This window comes from Scyliorhinus canicula, chromosome 2 (assembly GCF_902713615.1).
Source record: "Scyliorhinus canicula chromosome 2, sScyCan1.1, whole genome shotgun sequence".
Taxonomy (NCBI): domain Eukaryota; kingdom Metazoa; phylum Chordata; class Chondrichthyes; order Carcharhiniformes; family Scyliorhinidae; genus Scyliorhinus; species Scyliorhinus canicula.
Window position 1 is genome coordinate 8251400 of NC_052147.1, and position 18829 is coordinate 8270228.

Sequence of the window (18829 nt, forward strand, 5' to 3'; positions counted from 1 at the left end):
CGTGTAAAACTCTATTAATTGTGAAATACAATAATAGTTTGATTAACCAAAACACAACATTTAAATGGGAAAAGCTTTCATATTCCTGTAACTATGATGTCCTTGCCCCTCCCCTTGGTTACAGATGGCAAGTCTGTTCTTGACCAGACAGGATGTGATGGAAGGTGGGGCGTGGGGCACTGGGGGTGGAATAATGTGTCAGATTTTAGTTGAAAATGTTTAGACTTTCTAGTTGTCTCAGTTACAGTCTATAAGTCTGGGAACCCCCTGCCCGAGGTGACTGAGGGCTGAAGTGCTCCACAAATTGATCTTAAACTTGTGAATATTGCAGAGCGAATACAGGATGTGTGTATACTTTTGGATGTAGACGTCATTTAGCCTTCAGAAGGTTTCGAGGAGAAAGATTGCTTTGAGTTTCATGGGGGCTTCTCATTAACAATGTTACCTGACACATCAACACTGTGATACAGTGATACTGCAGAACGAAGGAAACAGAACTTACCAATGGTAACATAAGAATCGCAATCTTCAAATCGCTCAATTCAGCCAAGACCGAAATTCGGGGACTGATCCAACTTTCTGTCGGAAATAGACAACAGGATTCTTTCAGGAGTGGGTATTTCATTTGCTTTGATATCTCAAGACACCAGAGGTGAAAATCAAGTGTCAGGCAGAAAGCTACAGAGAGAAGACAAGTAAACAGTGAAGTAATGTTTGAGTGACTTTAGAAATTTTTCTTTAGGCAACGGGGTGGTGGGGGGGGGGGGGGGGGGGGGGGGGGGGGGGGCGCACACTGACTATGTAAGACGCGTTCCCCTGTGTTCCATGAGGTAGTGACTAAATTCATATTTTAGGCATTATTTCATTATTTTTCTGTCTCTCAATTAACACCTTGGGCACGATTTAACGGAAAAGTTTCAAGTGTTATTTGTGTCGTGTTTTTGTCGTGTAACACTCCTGTTTAATAAGGGAGGGAGGCAGAAGACAGGAAATTATAGGGTGGTTAGCCTGACTTTGGTCTTTGGTAAGATTTTAGAGTCCGTTATTAAAGATGAGATTGTGGAGTAATTGGAAGTGCATGGTAAAATAGGACTGAGTCAGCACAGCTTCGTCAAGGGGAGGTCATGACTGACAAATCTGCTATAATTCTTGAGGAGGTAACAAGGAAGTTAGACAAAGGAGAACCAGTGGATCTATTTAGATTTCAAGATGGCTTTTGACAAGGTGCCATATAGGAGGCTGTTAAATAAATTAGGAATCCATGGTGTTAAGCGTAAAATACTGGCATGGATTAGAGGATTGGCTGATTGGCAGAAGTCAGAGACTGGGGATAAAAGGGGTCTTTTTCAGGATGGCAGCCGGTGACTAGTGGTGTACCTCAGGGGTCGGTATTGGGAGTAAATTTTTCATAATATACATTAACGATCAGGAAGATGGAACTGAGGGCACTGTTGCTAAGTTTGCAGATGATACAAAGATTTGCAGAGAGATAGGTAGTATTGAGGAAGCAAGGGGGCTGCAGAAGGATTTGGACAAAGAAGTGGCAGATGGAATACAATGTGGAAAAGTGTGAAGTTGTGCACTTTGAAGAATGGAGGCATAGACTATTTTCTAAATGGGAAAAGGCTTAGAAAATCAGAAGCACAAAGGGGCATAGGAGTCCCAATTCAAGGTTCTCTTAAGGTTAACGTGCAGGTTCAGTCGGCAGTTAGGAAGGCAAATGCAATGTTAGCATTCATGCCAAACGGAATAGAATACAAGAGAAGGGATGTACTTCTGAGGCTGTATAAGGCTTTGGTCAGATCCCAGTTGGAGTATTGTCAACAGTTTTGGGCCCTGTATCTAAGGGAAGCTGTGCTGACCTTGGTAAAGGTCCAGGGGAGGTTCATAAGAATGATCCCTGGAATGAAGAGCTTGTCGTATGAGGAATGGTTGAAGACTCTGGGTCCAAAGGTGTTGGAGTTTAGAAGGATGAGGGGGGATCCTATTGAAACTCACAGGATACTGACTGGACGTGGAGGATATTTCCACTTGTAGGAAAAGCTAAAGCTCAAGGGCACTGAAGGGACAACTGAAGGGACGATCCTTTAAAACAGAGGTGAGGAAGAATTTCTTCAGCCAGAGGGTGGTGAATCTGTGGAACTCTTTGCCGCAAAAGGCTGTGGAGGCCAAATCACTGAGTATTTTTAAGACAGAGATTAAGTTCTTGATTAATAAGGGGATCAGGTGTTATGGGGATAAGACAGGAGAATGGGGATGAGAAGCACGTCAACTATGATTGAATGGCAGAGTAGACGTGATGGGACGAGTGGCCTAATTCTGCTCATGTGTCTTATGGTCTTTTGAACAGCCACTGCCACGTGGGAGGAAGTGGCAGCGGCTGTCAGCTTGGGGGGGGGGGGGGGGGGGGGGGGCGTGACCAGGAACATCTGCAACCAGTGCCGCAAGAAGGTAAACAACCTTCACCAGGCCGCTCTGATGTATTTGCACAGGACAGCGGACACCCTCCCCCTGAATACTCCTAATCCCCACCCCCATACACCCCAAGCTCCCTCCCACAACACCAAGCTCATCCTCCCAGTGATGAATGGCACGTGCGGCTAACAATACCCCCTCTGTGTCCCCACAAGAGAAGTTGGCTCACAACCGGTGAGAGAGGGCCCAGACATGATTCCTCACCCCCAATGAGGAACAGGCCCTGGAGGTCACAGTGGGGGCCTTGAGGGCCAAACTGTGACCACCGTGGAGATCAGTGCACGGTGCAGCGGTGCGGAACCCCACCCAGATGACTTGTTAATGCCATGTACTCTGACCCATCCCTCCCACTGACCACATGTTCATTCGCCTGCAGGACCTGCAGCCAATGGTGCCGGCCCTCCTGGGGTGCCCCCCACTGTCCCCCCAGGTGCCCCACCCTCCCCTTCCATGAGAACATCTCGGTGGAGAATTCTAACGATGCCACCATAATCGTCGTGACACAGCTGTCATCCCCACCCTCCACCAGTGCAGAGAGACATACCTCAGTGGACAAAAGTACTGGGCAGACTTTTGGGGCACATTCTGGTGAGCACCACACAGCTGATGCACATCATCTGGAGGCAGGAATCCCCAGGCGAGACAGCAGTCAAAGGTCTGCTGGATCCCAGCAGCCAGCTGGGTCCCAGTCAGATGCTGAACCTCTGGAACAGGTTTACCCAGGAGCTAATGAAGATGCTAGGGTGTGGCCGTGAGATTCAGAGGGGGATGTCAGCGAACCTACAGCATGTCCATAGCCGATTGAAGGAGTCGCAGAGGCTACGGGCGCAGGAGATGGCACCGGCAATGCATGGCATCAAAGTCAACACTGCTAGGGTGGTGACTGCAGACGATAGCCTGGTGAATGATGTTGGAAGCACAGGTGGAGGTATCCAAGGCATGGCTCAGTCAGTGACAGCCATGGCAGGGCGCCAAGTCGCTGGGGGACCTGTCCCAGTAGAACCTTGATGAGGCCCTGTGGACCATGTCCCAGTCCCAGGTGGGCATAGCCGAAGCCCTGTGGAGCATGTCCCAGTCCCAGGTGGGCATAGCCAAAGCCCTGTGGACCATGTCCCAGTCCCAGGTGGGCATAGCCAAAGCCCTGTGGAGCATGTCCCAGTCCCAGGTGGGCATAGCCAAAGCCCTGTGGAGCATGTCCCAGTCCCAGGTGGGAATAGCCAAAGCCCTGTGGAGCATGTCCCAGTCCCAGGTGGGAATAGCCAAAGCCCTGTGGAGCATGTCCCAGTCCCAGGTGGGCATAGCCGAAGCCCTGTGGAGCATGTCCCAGTCCCAGGTGGGCATAGCCGAAGCCCTGTGGAGCATGTCCCAGTCCCAGGTGGGCATAGCCAAAGCCCTGTGGAGCATGTCCCAGTCCCAGGTGGGAATAGCCAAAGCCCTGTGGAGCATGTCCCAGTCCCAATTGGGCATAGCCAAAGCCCTGTGGAGCATGTCCCAGTCCCAGGTGGGCATTGTCAAAGCCCTGTGGAGCATGTCCCAGTCCCAGGTGGGCATAGCCAAAGCCCTGTGGAGCATGTCCCAGTCCCAATTGGGCATAGCCAAAGCCCTGTGGAGCATGTCCCAGTCCCAGGTGGGCATAGCCAAAGCCCTGTGGAGCATGTCCCAGTCCCAGGTGGGCATAGCTGGCTCACTGCGGAGTCTGTACCAGTCCCAGATGGGAATAGCCGGGGCACTGCTGAGAATGTCTCAGTTGCTGGGGGACGTGACCCAGTCACTGAGGGATATCGTAGAGGGCAAGGGCTGCGGACATTAGGGAGCCGCCAGAGCTGGCACAGCCAGATGGCGCAGGGTCATCCGTGGCTCAATCCAGTTGCCCCTCCGCCCCGAACTGATCTCAGGGTTTATGGGCACTGACTGGGAGGAAGGGACACTGGGTGTCAACCTGGAGCCATCCTACAGAGTGGTGGCGGTGGCCGCCAGCTCCCTCGGGCTCCACCCCCCTGACAATGGCGCATCTCACAGTCAGAAGCCGATACAGTATGGCATGGCATGGCATGAGCCACCAGCAAGCATGCCGGGACCCTCCAGCCCCAAAGCCCCCAGAGGACGCCCGCCAGGGGCATCGAAGGCCATGGGATGTAGTAGGCAGCAAGCCCTGAACTTCGACATCAGGATCATTCCAGGGCTTCTGCAGCTTCTCACAAGCTACAGCCCACAATCCATCCGTGAAGTCACAGATTCTCTGTTTGCCTCGGCAGAAAACTATATAAACTTTGAACCAAGCCCAACAAGATGCCTGATGTGAAACCTGGGGATACACTTAGACGCAACGATAGATAACAGAAGGCTAATCGCGTTGAGGATCACTGAGAGGGCTCGACAGGGTATGGGTAATCTAAGAGGAGTGGGGTGGCACCATTGGGTGAGTGGGGCTGTTGGGGACACTTTTGTTCACCATAAAGTCTGTTGCAGTGTGACGTCTCTGACACTTTGTTCAGCAATGCGGGCTGAGCATCAATCCCATATCCTCGGTCGTGGGAATTTGGCTCCTCCCCTGCCCCGAATGGGGGAGGGAAGAGAGAGGGAATGAGAAACGAGGCCACGTTCTATGAGAAGTCTTACAACACCAGGTTAAAGTCCAACAGGTTTGTTTCAAACACGAGCTTTCGGAGCACGGCTCCTTCTTCAGGTGAAGGAGCCGTGCTCCGAAAGCTCGTGTTTGAAACAAACCTGTTGGACTTTAACCTGGTGTTGTAAGACTTCTTACTGTGCTCACCCCAGTCCAACGCCGGCATCTCCACATCATGTTCTATGAGAAGCAAGGATGAGGGCCTCACCGGCCCTCTGAGCTTAACGGGCCCTTGCCATCAGCAAGTTGTCTATCCTCTATCTGCAGGTCCTCCCAGAGCTCATCCTCCAGCCCCTCCTGGTCTGGCGCCGCCAGGTTATCTACCTCCTCGGAGGTGACCACATATTCCTCCCCCTCCACCTCTAGCATATCACCCACTGCTGTGCCATATTGTGAGCCCCCGGGCAGTTTACTGCAGTGCACCAGAGTGATCGAGACATCGGAACCGCATTTTGAGGAGTCTGACGCACCGCTCAATGACAGCCCAGGTGGCCACATGGGCCTTGTTGTTTCGGGTCTCCGTTTCAGTCTCCGGCCTCCATACTGGTATAAATAGTCGGGTCCTCAATAGGTATTGCTTATCCCCCAAGAGCCCATCAGCCACCCTGCGGTGGTCCTCGAAGAGGCTGCGGATGTCCAACTGCCCCAGGATATAGCTGTCGTGCACACTTCCAGGGAAGCGTGCACATATGTGCATGATCTTCACGTGGTAGTCGCACATGAGTTGAATGTTCAGGGAGTGGAACCCTTCCTGTTGATGTAGGGCACTCCCAGACGGCCGGTGAGTGCAAGGCGACATGCATGCCATCCACTGCCCCCTAGATCTGGGGCATCCCAGCGATGGCAGAGAATCCTGCTGCCCGGGCATCTTGTTGGGCTAGGTCCATGTCAAAGATTATATAGTTCTGTGCTGAGGCAAACAGGGAATCTGTGACTTCACGGATGCACTTGTGGGCTGAGCTTGTGAGATGCTGCAGAAGTCCCCGTTCGAGCCCTGGATGATCCTGAGGCTAGAAGTTCAGGGCTGCGGTAACCTTGATGGCTACCGAGAGCAGTTATCCTGATTCTCCACGTGGTGCCAAGTCCCCAAGGGTATGGCACAGTGGCCGCACTGTCACCTTGTTAAGGCGGAGCCTCCTGCGTCACATGCCATCTGTCATCTGCTCAAAAGGCCAGCAACGTATGTATAGCTTGGGCCTTTGCGGGCCACCCCTCTGGGCCTCTCCCTGGCCTGCTGGGTGGACAGTTCCTCAGGGTGAGGGGCAGGGTCCTGCACATGGGCCACCGTTTCGAGTCTTGGTTGACGCTGCTGGTCGCCTGGCCTGCCAGCAGCAACACGAGGGCAGCTTCCGCGGCGTCCAAAATATCATCCATCCCATGTAATATCTGTAAGGAATTGGACGAGGGTGCGAGACTGACAACCAGCGGTGTATTCCACCCTGGGACCATCCAGTCCCCCCCATTCGTCCCCCCCCACCCAATAAGCTCTGCCCATGCGCCCCTGGCCACAGCAGGGCCCTTGCTCACCGGACCCCAGAGTTTATACCCCAGACACCTACATGTAACGTTATCTGGACTGGGCGCTGGTCTCCTCCCCGGTGCACGTTCCCCGGTGCTAGGGCCCAGCTCCAGGTTGTTCGGACGTTGGCCTTTGCGTCCATGCCTCCCGCAGTGTTCAGGCACCGACAGCACGGTCTGATTTGGATGCCAGGCAATAACTCGCACGGGATTCTACTTGGAATGTGTGAAGTGCTAACTTAACTACGATTGCTAATTCCCTATCAGCAATAGCCTTCAGCCGGGTGGCTGGAGATCTCCGTGGTCAATGGGAGTTAGGTGTTCGGGCTTCTGGGTTGCTGTAGAGTAAAGGAGACAAGGAGTTATGTTTCTCCACAAAACACCTTTATTTATTTGATCCAACTTCACACACAAATCTCCACAAATAAATAATGCCACCTGTAACCCCTCTATATATCAGTGACGTCTATTTGATAATTGACATCAGATTAGTATTTAATTGGAAGATCTGTTAACCCATTCCTAATAGTCCCCCCTTCCTTGGAGGATCTTTAAAATAACCTTTCCTGCTGTAGGTGAATCCACCCTTAAATCCTGATCTTCTAAGTTTTCTTCAAATCCCCTTGTCACAAGCCTGGCCTTTGCCTTATAAATTCCATCCGGAAGAACCTTTTCCATGCAAATCCATCTGTGGGATAGAGCGTTGTTCCCTATCTTGCACTTCCGTGTATACCCCAAATCCACTCCAGCTATGCAGTTCTTGCTGTTTAGCATCCTGTATAACTTTTTCATCGAATTTATTGAAGGCCACCAAAATCTCACGAGCATGAGGGCTTCTACTTCTAGTAGCATTCGTAGTCTTACCCATATTCCGAAAACTTGTCAAACTACGTTCCCTATCCCACCTGGTATCTTGTTCTGTACCGCTGCTGCTTGATCGTTCACTCCTGCTGTGGGATGTTTTTTTCAATAGTGCTCGATCTTTTCCTGTGATCATGTTCACTATCCAACTTACTATCTAAACTGGCACTACATTTCTGTGCCCTCCATTTTTGAACTTTGTGTTCCCAATCTCCTGTATTCTCTCCATTTAATCAGTGTTATACTTTCCAGTGGCCTTCCCTGCTCTACTAACAGTTGCTTCCTTCATTGACTAGACCCTTCAGGCAAATGTGTCACTTTTGTAACAACTTTTTGCAGTTGTCCTTTCGGAAAAATGGCCTGTTCTGAATCATCAGAAGTATTGTGTTCCATTACAGGTACCTTGTCTATTTCAGTTAAATGGTCCTCATAGTTCTGTAACACGTGCCTATCAGATGACTAAAAATAAAATAAAATGAAATGAAAATCACTTATTGTCACAAGTAGGCTTCAAATGAAGTTACTGTGAAAAGCCCCTAGTCACCACATTCCGGTGCCTGTTCGGGGAGGCTGGTATGGGAATTGAATCCATGCTGCTGGCCTGCCTTGATCTGCTTTAAAAGCCAGCTATTTAGCCCTGTGCTAAACAAGCCCCTAATTTTATATGGGAATGAGAAAAATATCAGCCATGATTGAATGGCGAAGCAGACTCAATGGGCCGAGTGGCCTAATTCTGCTCCTATGTCTTATGGTCTGTTCCAAAAACTGTTGCCTTATCATTTTCCATTTCCAATTTCAAGTGTACCTTCTTCGACGATGGTCTGCTCAGAAGCAAAGGTATCTCACTTGACATAACATCTATGCTAATGAAATGATTCACTCCGGCAATATTTAAAGGGATCACCACTCTTTTCAGTGACTTCAGAGTATTATCATCCCCAAACCTGAAACTTGTAGAACTTTCAAATTCTTTAACCGTGCTACGATTTTCAGTATTTAAAGACTCCAGGTAACATTTTAACCAGCCAATTCCACACATAGTAGGTCAGCAGCCACTATCCAATACAGCACAATTGAAGGACTCTGCGACCAACACTCTCATTACCAGAGTAAAACTTTTTGTTAATAGGACAATGCCTTCTTTCTGATCACTATTTTGTTCCTCTTCCGATTCTCCCGTGTCACGTGCAGCTTCAAACATTCTATTAAACCTTGTTGGATAGTTGCAAGCATAATAATAATCTTTATTGTCACAAGTAGGCTTACATTAACACTGCATTCACACAGAAACCAATGTCTCAAATCCAGCTATCTGAAAACCGGGTGTTGTGTCGACATGTTTTTGTTAAAGTGGCCATTATCTGACTTTCCCTCCTCACGGACATATTTGAACTAACTGTGGAGCTGAGAAATTCCTTTGAGCTTTTAATAATAATCTTTATTATTGTCACAAGTAGGCTTACAATAACATTGTGAAAAACCCCCAGTCGCCACATTCCGGCACCTGTTCGGGTACACAGAGGGCGAATTTAGAATGTCCAAATTACCTAACAGCACATCTTTTGGGACTTGTGGGAGGAAACTGGAGCACCCAGAGGAAGCCCACGCAGACACGGGGCGAACAGGCAGACAGTGACCAAAGCTGGGAATCGAACCCAGGACCCCGCTGTGAAGCAACAGTGCTACCCCACGAATTGGGGCAGATCAATTTAATCAATAGTGAAATTTAGAATCTCACCAGAAACATTGATTTATCATACCCTGGGCATTTCTGGGATTCATTTTCCTATAACCATTCGCCATGTCCCATCTCCTGTTATAGGTATTAAACGGGTTTCTGTCCTCATAATATCTGGGTCCCAATCTTCTTCCATACTCTCTTAGCCTTCTTGTATCTATACGATCTCACTATCCTGTTAATAGTGTATCTTCCACACTGACCATTTGTGTCATAAGAGTCATAGGAAGTGAGTGTTTCCCTAAAAAATTTTTTAAGGCCTCTATCATTTGATCAAGTAAGGTATCATTATCTGCAAACGTAACTCCTGTCACAACCAGGAGCCTATCCATATTGGTCACTTTAGCACAGTCCAGTAACTTCAATGACAACACAGACTGTGGAAATTCCAGGCGGTGTTTCTGCAGCTTTATGTATAATCTACTAAATTCCATTCCATACTCCTCAATAGAAATATCCTCTGTTTTCCCAAAATCTATCAAATTCTGAAATCTTATCCATGAAGTTCAATAGCTTCTCCAGACCTTCTTCCAAGTCCACATGGTCCAATTCTAGTTCGGAAAACACTTTGCATCTGATTTCATTGCAGTAAAGTAAAGAAAGAGCCAATGCCACACCTTGTTTGCTTTTCCCCAAAGCAGTTAGTTTTAGACCTTAGTCCACATGACCTTACCTCTCCCATCACCCATGGCACCTTCCCGTGCAATCGCAGAAGGTGTAACACCTGCCCCTTTACCTCTTCCATGCTTAACATTCCAGGCCCAAAACACTCATTCCAGGTTAAGCAGCGTTTCACTTGCACCTCTTTCAATCTGGTCTATTGCATTCGCTGCTCCCAATGTGGTCTCCTCTATATCAGAGAGACCAAACGCAGACTGGGTGATCGCTTTGCTGAGCATCTTCGGTCTGTGCGCATTCAGGATCCTGACCTTCCTGTTGCTTGCCATTATAACAAAAGACCCTGCTCCCATGCCCACATGTCTGTTCTTGGCCTGCTGCAATGTTCCAGTGAAGCGCAACGCAAACTGGAGGAACAACATCTCATCTTCCGGTTAGGCACGCTACAGCCTTCCGGCCTGAACATTGAATTCAACAACTTCAGATGATCAGCCCCACCTCGACCATTTGTTTTCATTTCATTTTAACTGTCTTTTACCATTTCTTTCTTACCTGCACCTTTCTCCTCTTTGCTTCCCCCTTCCCCTCCCCCCAAACCTACAGTTCATCCTCTGATGTTAGTTTCCCTGCTGTTTGACCTTTCACATCTTTTGTCCTCTCTGGGGACTGCCATTAACACTCTTTCTCCTTGGTATCTGTGGCCATTAGCACCAAGTTTCCCTGGGTTTCTGTGGCTATGACTCATCTTTCATTCTCACTCCACAGTATAAATATTTCCCACTCTCTCTGTCTGTTAGCTTTGACAAAGAGTCATCGGACTCGAAACGTTAGCTCTTTTCTCTCCCTACAGATGCTGCCAGACTTGCTGAGATTTTCCAGCATTTTCCCTTTCGTCGTTGATAACTTCGCTTCTCCATTGGTTGTATGGTTCCGTTTCTGTAAATAATGGTGGATAGTCATATCCTGAGATTTTTACTCTGGTTTCAGAAATATTGTTGTCTACTTACTCACTCCTTTGTTGATTTTGAATTTGAATGAAGTTTTCCCTTTTTGTCCCCCCGAAAAAGTTGTATCGTGCAACCCTTTACTTAGGCCAGCACCATCTTCTGCTACCACTGTTCAAGCTTCTGGGTTGCTGTAGAGCAAAGGACAAGAGTTCTGCTTCTTCACAAAACTTTTATTTCTTTGATCCAACTTCACACACAAATCTCCACTAACAAATAATGCCACATGTAATCCCTTTATATATCAGTGACTTCTATTGGTTAATTGACATCAAATTAGTATTTAACTTATTTGATATTCAAATTATCCACGAGTGCGGGAAACACGTGGCTAAACGCACTTGCTAAACCACGCCCTTGATCATTTGTTGGGTGAATAGTGCCTTATAAGTTTGGGATCGCCCTGTGCTAACGGGCTGTGCTCAAGGGTTGAGAGGAATTTCCGTCTGTCAGTCTGACAAAATTATCTTAAAATTGCAAACTTTGTAGAACGACTACAGGATGTCTGTATATATCTGGTACAGATATCTTTTAGTTTCTCTGATAAGATACAAATGATAAAGATTGCTTTCAGTTCCTCATAAGCAATTCGATTAGAAGCATAAAAACTTGTGAATGTGATACAGTGCAAAACAAAGTTCCCAACTGTAATATAAGTAAAGGATCTTCAAATCGCCCAATTCAGCCAAGTGGGAGATTCAGGAACTGATCCAGCTTTCTGTCGGAAATAAACAACAGGATTTGTTCAGAGGTAGGTATTCCATTTTATTCTACACCTTGAAAAACCGGGGAGGAAATGAAGTGGAGGGCACAAAGGGGCAGAGAGAAGACAAAGTCAATGGAGAAACAATGTTTGAGTGACTTCAAAAAAATTTATTTCTAGAAGTTTATAAACTGCAGAAGTATCAATTTTCTCCCAAGCCAATGAAGGGAAAGTGCCTGGGTGAAGTTGTACAACTCCGGTTTTACATCTCGCCTGATATGCCCTCTAATAAAGTCAATGAAGGCAGGCACTGGGACTTAGAGAAGCAATTCAAAGACTTTGGGGCTTAACATTTGTGGGCAGAGCTCTGAGTGGTGGTTGTGTACACAAGGGGTCGCAGTCGGAGGAACAGAGAATTCAGTTGTGGTAGGGATTGTGTTGCAGGAAAATAGGGAGGGAGGGGGTAGGCCAGTAGGAGATTTAATTAAAAGTATCAAAGTTTGGAATCAGAGTGTTGGAGGACAGGCTGAGAGAGATGGGCAAAGACAGGTGGAGCTCAGTGAGAGGGAGGAATGGGGAGCAGGACCATGGATGAGTACTTCAGGTTTATGGCATTAACCAGGACATGCTTGATCTGGCATGTCAATCATTAACCTGATGCTTCATGGTAGTTGTGTGTATCAAACACAGGGTGAAGTGCAATAATTTAGTAAGTCTTCTTCGACTGCACCTTCCATCTAATCGAATTGCTAATGAGGAACTCAAAGCAATCTTTATCATTTGTATCTTATCAGAGAAACTAAAAGATATCTGTACCAGATATATACTGGAAGGACAATGGCAACAGGTGCATGGTAACGCCACAACCTGTAAGCTCCCCTCAAAGCCACACATCATCCTGGCATGGAAATATTTCTGTTCCTTCACTGATGGAGTCACGTTTCTGGAACTCCTTCCCTAACTGCACTGTGGGTGTACCTATACCACATGGACTGTTGCAGTTCAAGAAAGCAGATTACCCAGTCGGAGCCAACGGGGGAGAGGAGGGGAATGGAGAGGTTCCTTGACAGGCTTTCTTTCCCGAAGGTGCAGGAGGAGAAGGTGGAGGGGCTGGGTGCGCCGATTGAGCTGGAGGAGCTAGTTAAGGGGATCGGGCAGATGCAGTCAGGGAAGGCACCGGGGCCGGATGGGTTCCCGGTGGAATTTTATAAAAAGTTCGTGGACCTAGTGGGCCCCTTGCTGGTGCGGACACTCAACGAAGCGTGGGAAGGGGGGACTTTGCCCCCGACGATGTCACGGGCGCTGATCTCGTTAATTTTAAAGAAGGACAAGGACCCCCAGCAGTGTGGGTCATACAGGCCCATATCTCTCCTCAACGTGGATGCTAAGGTGCTGGCAAAAATCCTGGTCACCAGGATAGAGGACTGTGTGCCAGGGGTTGTGCATGAGGACCAGACAGGTTTTGTGAAGGGAAGGCAGCTGAACACGAATGTGCGGAGATTGCTGAATGTCATTATGATGCCGGCGATTGAGGGGGAGGCAGAGATAGTGGTGGCGCTGGATGCGGAGAAGGCCTTCGATAGAGTGGAGTGGGGGTACCTATGGGAGGTGTTGGGGAGGTTTGGATTTGGTGAAGGGTTCATTAGATGGGTAAGGCTGTTATATGAGGCCCCGATGGCGTGCGTGGCTACGAATAGGAGGAGGTCGGAGTACTTCCGGCTTTACCGAGGGACCAGGCAGGGTTGCCCCTTGTCCCCCTTGTTGTTTGCACTGGCAATCGAGCCGCTGGCGATGGCATTGAGAGATTCAGAGAGGTGGAGAGGCTTGGTGCGAGGTGGAGAGGAACATAGGGTGTCGTTGTATGCCGACGACCTGTTACTGTATGTGGCGGACCCGGTGGGAGGGATGCCGGGAGTGATGGAGTTACTAGCCGAGTTTGGGACCTTCTCAGGTTATAAATTAAACTTAGGCAAGAGCGAGGTGTTTGTGGTGCACCCTGGAGACCAGGAGGAAGGAATTGGTAGGCTCCCGCTTAGGCGGGCAGGGGAGAGCTTTAGGTACCTGGGGGTGCAAGTGGCCAGGGACTGGGGGACTCTCCACAAGCATAACTTTACCAGACTGGTAGATCAGATGGAGGAGGAGTTCAGGAGGTGGGACATGCTGCCATTGTCGTTGGCGGGGAGGGTGCAGTCCGTCAAAATGACAGTGCTTCCAAGGTTCTTGTTCCTTTTTCAGTGCCTGCCCATATTTATCCCAGGGCCTTCTTTAGGAGAGTGACCGGCAGTATTCTGAGCTTTGTGTGGGCACATGGGACTCCGAGAGTGAGGAGGGTATTCCTGGAGCGAGGAAGGGATAGAGGCGGGCTGGCGCTGCCCAACCTTCTGGGGTACTATTGGGCAGCCAATGTGTCAATGGTGCGTAAATGGGTGATGGAGGGGGGAGGGGCGGCGTGGAAAAGAATGGAGATGGCGTCATGTAGAGGTACAAGCCTGGGTGCCATGGTAACGGCACCGTTGCCGCTCTCCCCCAAGAGGGTTACCACGAGCCCGGTGGTGGCGGCGACCCTAAGAATCTGGGGACAGTGGAGACGGCATCGGGGGGAAACAGGGGGCTCGATGGAGGCTCCACTGGGTGGCAACCATCGGTTCATCCCGGGGAACACGGATGGGGGATTCAGGGGATGGCAAAGGGCGGGCATCAGCAAATTGAGGGACCTGTTTATTGGCGGGAGGTTTGCGGGCCTGGGGGAACTGGAAGATAAATTTGGCCTTCCCCAGGGGAACATGTTCAGATACCTGCAGGTAAAGGCGTTTGCTAGGCAGCAGGTAGAGGGATTCCCTTTGCTGCCCTCGCAGGGGACGATGGACAGAGTGCTTTCGGGGGTGTGGGTAGGAGAGGGGAAGGTGTCTGACATCTATAAGGTAATGCAGGAGGTGGAGGAGTCGTCAGTGGAGGAGCTGAAGGCTAAATGGGAGGAGGAACTCGGGGAGCAGATAGAGGATGGGACTTGGGCGGAGGCCTTGGAGAGAGTCAACTTCTCCTCCTCATGTGCGAGGCTTAGTCTCATCCAATTTAAGGTGCTGCACCGGGCCCATATGTCCGGGACTAGGATGAGTAGGTTCTTCGGGGGTGAGGACAGGTGCACCAGATGTTCGGGGAGTCCTGCGAACCACGCCCATATGTTCTGGGCATGCCGAGCACTGGAAGAATTCTGGAAGGGGGTGGCGGGGACGGTGTCGAGGGTGGTTGGATCCAGGGTCAAACCAGGGTGGGGACTCGCGATTTTTGGGGTTGGGGTGGAGCCGGGAGTGCAGGAGGCGAAAGAGGCCGGTGTCCTGGCCTTTGCGTCCCTAGTAGCCCGTCGAAGGATTCTGTTACAATGGAAGGATGTAAGGCCCCCAAGCGTGGAGACCTGGATCAGTGACATGGCGGGATTTATAAAATTGGAAAAGGTCAAATTTGCCCTGAGAGGATCAATACAAGGGTTCTATAAACGATGGCAGCCTTTTCTGGACTTCCTGGCTCAGAGATAGGTAACTGGGTCAATAGCAGCAGCAACCCGGGGGGGGGGGGTGCATTATTGTAGTGTTTATTCTGTAACTTTATAGTGTGTTAATTTGCGTTGTTGTTAAAATGCTGGGTTGTTCATGGGGATGTGGCGAATGTATATGATTGTTAATTTTATTGTTATTTTCGGTATTTTACTAAGGTGCGTTATTGTTGTATAAAATCAAAATTTCTCAATAAAAATTATTTAAAAAAAAAAGAAAGCAGATTACCTTCAAGGGCAATTTGGAATGGGAAATAAATACTGAACTCACCGGTGATATTCACATCTGAGAATGAATGTTGGAAAAGGCTGCATAACTGGGAGGTTAAGAGAATAATGTAGAGGGCGATTGGGATTCAAACCTCCCAACAGATAGCTGGTAGGATCAAGTCCCACTTCGTAAAAAATGAAATGGTATGAAGGAAAGGGCAAGTGAACAGGACAGATTGGATTTGGATCTTTCAGATAACTGACACAAACAACAAATGTCTACTTCTATTCTTTAAAGTTCCACTATTACACTGTTTCATAACTTCTCTGTTTCCTCTCCAGGGACATGAGTTTCAGTAAAGAAGATTCAAATCGACAGTGATCATAAAATATTAGTGACCACACCTGTGAAAATATTTGAAGAAAAGTTCCAGTATTGTTTTCCATGATGATCAACTGTACCGACCACAGTATCCATCAGGTCCTGTTTCCTCCTGTCTACATTGCTGTCTTCATCGTCGGCGTCCCAACTAATCTCCTGTCCCTGTATCACAGCTACCTACAGATCAGACAGAGGAACGAGCTGGGAATCTATCTCTGCAATCTGACCATCTCAGACATGCTGTACATCATTTCCTTGCCCTTCTGGGTTCAGTATATGCTGCTGCACGATGACTGGGTCCACTCTCGGGCACTATGCATACTCAGCGGTCTGCTCCTCTACCAGAATATCTACATCAGCATTGGCTTCCTCTGCTTCATCTCCATTAATCGCTGTCTTGCTGTTGCCTACCCTCTGAAATTTAAATTCTTACACACCAGGAGGGCTGCAGTGATCATCAGTGTTTTCATCTGGCTCAAGGAGATACCTGCCTGTGCCTTTTACATCCAGTCCCAGGTTCTCACTGTAGACAACGGGAATGACACCTTGTGTTTCGAACAATATCCCATGCAGACAGAGGACAGATATTTAAACAGTTACAAGCTCTTGTTTGGGTTCCTCCTCCCTCTGATTTTATTTCTCTTCTCTTACAAGAAAGTCTTGACCATTGTCTGTACGGTCCGCGGACTTCAACGTGAGCAAAAATTAAGAATTAAAAAATTGGTTTCTGCGTCAATCATAATTTTCCTGGTTTGCTTTGCTCCTTATCACCTTTTCCTGTTGGTTCGGGCCATATTTGAGCATGACTGTAAATTTGCTGACAACTTTTTTGAGGTTTACCATGTTGGTGTTCTATTGACGTGTTTAAACTGCGTGGCTGATCCCATCTTGTACTGCTTCATATCTCCGAGCTCAAAGGGCTGGTTAGGCAGATTTCTGGATCCTATTACAAAACTCCTTCCTTGCCGAAAGAAAGAAACAATTGAGCCCACGGAAATACAGGTCAAATCAACACTTACCAATAAAACTGAATTTGCATGTTAAGCTTGCCAGGATGTGGAGGATAATAGTCCTACTTAATGGATCGGGAGTCATCAGGACACCTTGCATAACCTTGATTTACATTTCTTCTAGCATAAGAAGCTGATTGCTGAGTTTAAAACATATTATGAATTTGATATAGAGAAGAACAATTTCATAATGCTTTCATAATTTGTAACCCATCTTGTTTTGAGTATGGAATAAAATATATTTCAAAAAAATAATGCTTTCATAAAGTTCATTTGTTTAGAGCTTTGAAATATCGGGGTTAGTGCAAGAGTTTCACATTAGAAGTCAAATTGAAGCAGTATTTCTGGAAAAGAAAGTGATTGAATTATATATATCAAAGACCAAAGAACAATACAGCACAGGAACAGGCCCTTCGGCCCTCCAAGTCTGTGCCGACCATGGTTCCTGAAAAATCTAAAACCGTATGCGCTTACAGAGTCGGTATCATAGAACAGTACAGCACAGAACAGGCCCTTCTATTCTCACCCTATTCATATATTTGTCTCAATGCCCCTTAAATGCCACTGCCGTACCAGCTCCCACCACCTCCTCAGGCAGCACGTTCCATATATTTACCACCCTCTGTGGAAACAATATGCTTCGTACATCTGTTCTAAACTTTTCCTCATGCACTTCAAACCTATATACCCTAGTTTTTGACTCTGCTACCCTAGGAAAGAGCATCTGACTATCCACTCTGTCCATACCACTCATAATCTTGTAGACCTCTATCAGGTCGCCTCTCAACCTCTGTCATTCCAGTGAGAACAGACCGAGTTTATCTAACCTCTCCTTATACTAATGCCCTCCGTACCAGGCAACATCCTAGTAAACCACTTCTGTACACTCTCCAAAGCATCCACATCTTTCTGGTAGTGTGGCAACCAGAATTATACACAATATTCCAAATGAGGCCAAACTAAGTTGGAACATGACTTGCCAATTTTTATATTCAATGCCCCGACCGATGAAGGCCAGCATGCCATATATCTCTTGTCCACCTTATCCATATGTGTTGCCACTTTCAGTGATCGGTGGACATGCATGGCCAGATCTCTCAGCCTCTCAGTACTCGCAAGAGTTCTACAATTTATTGTGTAATTCCTACATGCATTGAACCTTCCAAAGTGCATCAATTTAATTTGGATTGGGGATCTGGTGGAGATTGTGGTTGGATGAGAACTTCAGATAATGACCGAGGGGCAGCTCGGTGGTGCAGTGGTTAGCACTGTTTCCTCATGTTAGGTTCTTGATAGATAGGTTTTTGATTAATAAGGGAATCAGGGGTTATGGGGAGAAGGCAGGGGAATGGGGATGAGAAAATATCAGCCATGATTGAATGGCGGAGCAGACTCGATGGGCCAAGTCACCTAATTCTGCTCCTAGGTCTTATGGTCTTATGGTCTCATGGCGCCGAGGTCCCAGGTTCGATCCCGGCTCTGGGTCACTGTCCGTGTGAAGTTTGCAAATTCTCCCCGTGTTTGCGTGAGTTTTGTCCCCACAACCCACAGATGTGCAAGGTAGAATCATAGAATTTACAGCAGAGAAGGAGGCCATTCGGCCCATCGAGTCTGCACCGGCCCTAACAAAGAGCACTCTACTGAAGCCCACGTATCTACCCTATCCCCGCAACCCAGTAACCCCCACCTAACATGTTTTGGACACGAAGGGCAATTTAGCATGGCCAATCCATCTAACCCACACATCTTTGGACTGTGGGAGGAAACCGGAGCACCCGGAGGAAACCCACGCACACACGGGGAGAACGTGCAGACTCGCACATTGACCTAATCGGGAATCGAACCTGGGACCCTGGAGTTGTGAAGCAACTGCGCTAACCACTATGCTACTGTGCTGCCCGGGTAGGTGGATTGGCCATTCTGACTGGGATATCGGGTGTGATTCTCAGGCCTTGTTGCGCTCTTGCTCGAGTGAAACGAGGCTGCTGAAGAGCAGGAAAAGCCAAAAACAAGAACCGCGGCAGGCGTCAAACAGTTTGCGATGCAATCAGTTTGCTCACGTAGGCAAAATCGGGATCTCCCCGTATCGTGGCAGGAAACCAATTATCACCACTTAAGCCCTATTTCCATACAA

The 18829-nt window shown here is 48.2% G+C and overlaps 1 protein-coding gene and 1 long non-coding RNA gene across 3 annotated transcripts in view; one reads left to right on the top strand and one right to left on the bottom strand.

Moving 5' to 3' along the window:
- The window catches only part of LOC119950673, a 57413-nt gene extending 50519 nt beyond the window's left edge, over positions 1 to 6894 (bottom strand). Inside the window, exons 1-2 of the long non-coding RNA XR_005457386.1 lie at positions 6661 to 6894; positions 503 to 579 (exon numbers count right to left, since the gene is read on the bottom strand). This is a non-coding gene — a long non-coding RNA (uncharacterized LOC119950673). The remainder of the gene's footprint in view (positions 1 to 502; positions 580 to 6660) is intronic.
- LOC119950663 (ovarian cancer G-protein coupled receptor 1-like) lies at positions 210 to 16950 on the top strand. Of its 2 annotated transcripts, none has more exons than XM_038773299.1 (2): positions 210 to 612; positions 15646 to 16950. In XM_038773299.1, exon 2 carries the CDS (start codon positions 15749 to 15751, stop codon positions 16727 to 16729), a length of 981 nt encoding a protein of 326 aa, XP_038629227.1. In that variant the 5' UTR covers positions 210 to 612; positions 15646 to 15748; the 3' UTR covers positions 16730 to 16950. The 2 variants fall into 2 exon arrangements, with proteins under 2 accessions (XP_038629227.1, XP_038629217.1); XM_038773289.1 differs by lacking the exon at positions 210 to 612 and adding an exon at positions 11306 to 11591.
- Positions 16951 to 18829: the final 1879 nt, after the last annotated feature.